This window comes from Trematomus bernacchii, unplaced genomic scaffold (assembly GCF_902827165.1).
Source record: "Trematomus bernacchii unplaced genomic scaffold, fTreBer1.1, whole genome shotgun sequence".
Classification (NCBI taxonomy): Eukaryota; Metazoa; Chordata; class Actinopteri; order Perciformes; family Nototheniidae; genus Trematomus; species Trematomus bernacchii.
This window is the reverse complement of record NW_022987868.1, coordinates 19,761-23,843: the sequence shown is the minus strand read 5'-3', so window position 1 is coordinate 23,843 and position 4,083 is coordinate 19,761. Positions and strand designations below refer to the sequence as shown.

Below are 4,083 nucleotides of genomic sequence, written 5' to 3'. Positions count from 1 at the left end.
TGTCACTGTGGGCCTCAGAGCACAGTAGTACACAGCAGAGTCTGTCTCTTTAGCTGAGATGATCTCCAGATCAACTCGTTTCTCTGTTTTGTCAATGTGAGCAGAGAAATCAGATTCAGTGGGATGGATCCCTCCTGCCTCTGTGATGGAGAGCAGGAACTCTGGTCTGGATCTCTGGTATTGTCGGTACCACTGGATATTGTAGATAGTCCCCTCATATTTACATGTCAGGCTGATGTTTCTGCCCTCTGCAACATGTTCTTCACTTCTTTCTGGCTTTATGCTGTTCATGGAGCCCAGGGCTGCAAAATGAGAATTATTCATGTCAGTTAGTCTGCAGGAGATTTTAACATTAAGAGACTCAACGGAGGGTCTTCAATTTCCTGTCATCTTTGATCAGTTTGAGATAAAACATGACCAAATGTCTTCATAGATCACAACGGTTGCTGCCTTACACAATAAAACCTCCAGTTATGAAATCTCTGGCTAATACAGCGGGTTAAATGAGACTTTATCTCTGTTCCAACACTCACCTATGAAGAGAGAGAAGAGTAACCAGAGGTAAAGCAACATGTCTTTGGAGATGGTAAAGTCGAACAGTCAGCAGATGAGTTCTCCTCCTGCAGAAGTGAAGCAGGAAACAGCCTCTCTGCTGCTCAGCCCTTCTCCTCAACATCAGATGATTGTGCTTTTAGTTCCTCAAACATCTCACAAATCATCTCATTGGTTGATATAAACGTCAGTGGGCGGGGCCAGAGAATCATGTTTTACTCGTTTTAAACCATCAAAATACTTTTCTGACATTTAAATCATTTAGTTCTCTTTGTGTTTCTCACTGACTCATACATTGAAATGTACAAACATTTAGCAATTACAATGACAGGCGTTAACGTAATCCGTGTATCTACCGTCCATTGGTTTTTCTTTATTAAACAAGTAAACGGAAGAGCATCTGAGAGGCCTTTTTGCTTTTTACCTTACTAAATGGTCTAAAGCAGCGGTTCTCAAACTGTGGCCCGCGAGGGTACTGCAGGTGGTCCGTGGAAAAAAGCTAAATAAAATCCACTTTTTATTATCAAGGATTTTCGGGGACCACCTCATAAGTGACCTGCTCTATCGAAATCAGTCGCATTGACCCGAAGACACATTTTGAGTTGTATACACTGTTGGAAAGAGGAGATTCCTAGCTTTCTAATCAGTGGTGTAGTGGGCCACTTATTGGGAGCATGATCTTTTTTTTAATAGTCTAATAAATATAAAATCATTGCCAGTGTTATCAGTTGCAAGTGTGTATTTGTTGTAATAATGACAAAAACATAATACATTTCACAGTAATTATAATAAAAAATAAAAACGATTTCCTTAAAAAATTATGATTCGTCAGCACGCTCGTGACCCCGCGGCGAGCTGGGGGTGTGTCAGTGACCAAGTGTGCAAGCTCGCCGCCCGCCGATTTATTTATTTTTTTGCTCTTTCCCTCAAGAACGCTAACGTAAAAGCTCTATAATGGCAGGCAAACATTTTTTACTTGACTTCTTTTCTAAAAAGAATATAATTCACAAGAAGAAAGAGGCTAGCAGCACCGAAGCTACAAGTGAAGCTGCTACTAGTACTACATCATCAGAAGAGCCGCCTAAAGACGTGGATAATGCTAGCACTAACGTTTACGTTCGCTGCGCTAGCAACGTTCCCCTGGCTCAAGCTCACCTTTGGTATGGACGGAGGAGATGTGGCGGAGGAAATACCCGTGGATAGACTGCAAAGCTGTGTGTGTGGTGTGTGTGTGTGTGTGTGTGTGTGTGTGTGTGTGTGTGGTGTGTGTGTGTGTGGTGTGTGTGTGTGTGTGTGTGTGTGTGTGTGGTGTGTGTGTGTGTGTGTGTGTGGTGTGTGTGATGTGTGGTGTGTGTGGTGTGTGTGTGTGTGTGTGTGTGTGTGGTGTGTGTGTGTGTGTGTGTGTGTGTGTGTGTGTGTGTGTGTGTGTGTGTGTGTGTGAAGCAGCGCTGTCTGCTTATTTGCAATGTAGGCTAGGCCTAATCAGAATAATTTCAAGTCCAGATTCAATGTTGTTTGCATAAGTAGGCTATATTTTTCGTTTCGTTTATTTAATAAGTTAATTTCAGGAAAACTTTTGTTTGTTTGTTTTGAGATTTAAATAGATTTTGAAAGTGGAGAGAGAGAGAGAGAAGCAGCGCTGTCTGCTTAGTTGCAATACTGTAGCTCAAGCATTTATGCAATTTAGGCCTATACATTGTTTATGTTACTTATATGCCAGTGTGTCCATGGTTTGAGTCTGTGTGTGTTGAGCGCAGCACCGTCTGCTTTTTGCAGTACAGTAACTAAAGTAGGACTAATAAAACTTCTTAATAAAACTGACACTGTTGGACTCAGTAGTTGACTGCTACCAGAAATAAAATGAAGTGCTTTTATGGTGTACTTTGTGAGTAATCCTCTGTCAGAGTCCCCACCATAGTACATAATGCATGTTTTCTGCTATCTTTGATGAGTGATACTTTGCCGTATTTAGTGCCGGCACTCAGTGCAGGTGCAGGTCCACGGGTTCTTGTTTCCAGACTGCGGTGATTAGAGCATCTGTAGGCTGCACAAAAGTCCGGCATAGTCAGGTACTTCTGTAAACACAAAGCCAGCAATTTCCTGTATCATATCTTGTTATTAGCCAGCTAATAAATACAACCACACATACACAAAGAAAAGCTGCAATTTCAACATGTCCAAGCATCCTGTATCATAGCCATGCTAATAATGTTTATAATAAACCAAACCGTTTGTAAATCAATCAAGATTTCAGCGAGTTAAGAGTATTTTTGTGCAGATCACTCACCTTACAACAGCTACCATAGCGCGTACCAGAGTAGCTGTTGACTGTAGCAAGATGGCGGCCGGTGAGCTACGCTGGAAAATCTCCCATGAGCCATCTAGTGTTTATATATATCTATGGTCCGACCGGCCCACTTCAGTACCGGGCTACCGGCCCATCGGGATTCGTCCCGAACGTCCCGATGGCCAGTCCGCCCCTGCTTATGAGTCTCATAAACAAAGATTTACTGTAGGATTCACATTGTTCACTGTGATTGCAGATTTATTTCAAGGTTGTTTTAGGTTTATGAAAGATGATTTTCTCACAAAATAATACTGAGAAACTGTAGACCTATTTTTTGTAATGTTCTTCCAATAAATATTGCTGTAAAAATGTTATTTATATCTGCTGCCAAGTGGCGCCATTATTAATTGTTTCCAAATTGAGAAAGAACATGACCTTTATGACCTGTGTGCTTTATATATTTCTACATGCATGATCATAAATGTACCTTAAATATTGAAACAGTGGAGGAATTAACACATAGCCTATGCATGATAACTCTACTTTTTTATTATCACATATTTAACCGTGTTTTGATGACCATACTAACAGGCTTGGATGCATTTGTACATTTCTATGTATGTTCAGTATGTTTTGTTAACATTTACGTAATTTGTATTTCACATAGATGTTGTCATTGTTGTTTTTGGGGCCAAATGAGACACACGTGTAAAAAAGTGTTTATTTCTGCTCCCTTTCCCCCCAAAAAAATACCGTATTGATAAATAAAGTTATATTTTGACTTGACACATGTTGGAACAATTGTTAATTGTTCTTATTTTGGATAAAATGACTGAATGTGCAAGCTAATTTTTATCATAAGTTAAGTTTCAGTTTCATAGTTGTAGGTGTTTCAGTTACTTTCTCTTTCTCTGAAAACACGTGGTCAGTGGAAGCTCTTCTGATAATGGTCTGCCTCCCCTCGGAAGCTACAGTATTTATCTTTTAATCACATAAATATGATTCAACATCTAGGGTTGTTACCCTTACAGTGTATGAAAACAAAATATAAACATATTAATTACGGATCTTCGGCTGATACCTCTAAAAATACGTTAAAAAACAACTCTTTGTATTGTTTTTATGGGTGAACGTGCTAACTGACAGAACAGCCGCGTAAGCCTCGCTCTGATTGGCTGACAGAAGCAAAGGGGCGGGCACAGATCTCGGATCTCGCAGGTGATTGGCTGATTCTGTTTCCTGAA

At 40.3% G+C, this 4,083-nt stretch overlaps 1 gene segment (V, D, J or C); it reads right to left on the bottom strand.

The window, feature by feature from the left end:
- Nucleotides 1–709, bottom strand: LOC117469170 (the record flags this gene model as incomplete). The annotated part of the segment is given in 2 exon segments: nt 1–302; nt 534–709. Coding segments are annotated over 2 exon segments (342 nt in total), but the record flags the coding sequence as incomplete, so codon positions are not given.
- Nucleotides 710–4,083: the final 3,374 nt, after the last annotated feature.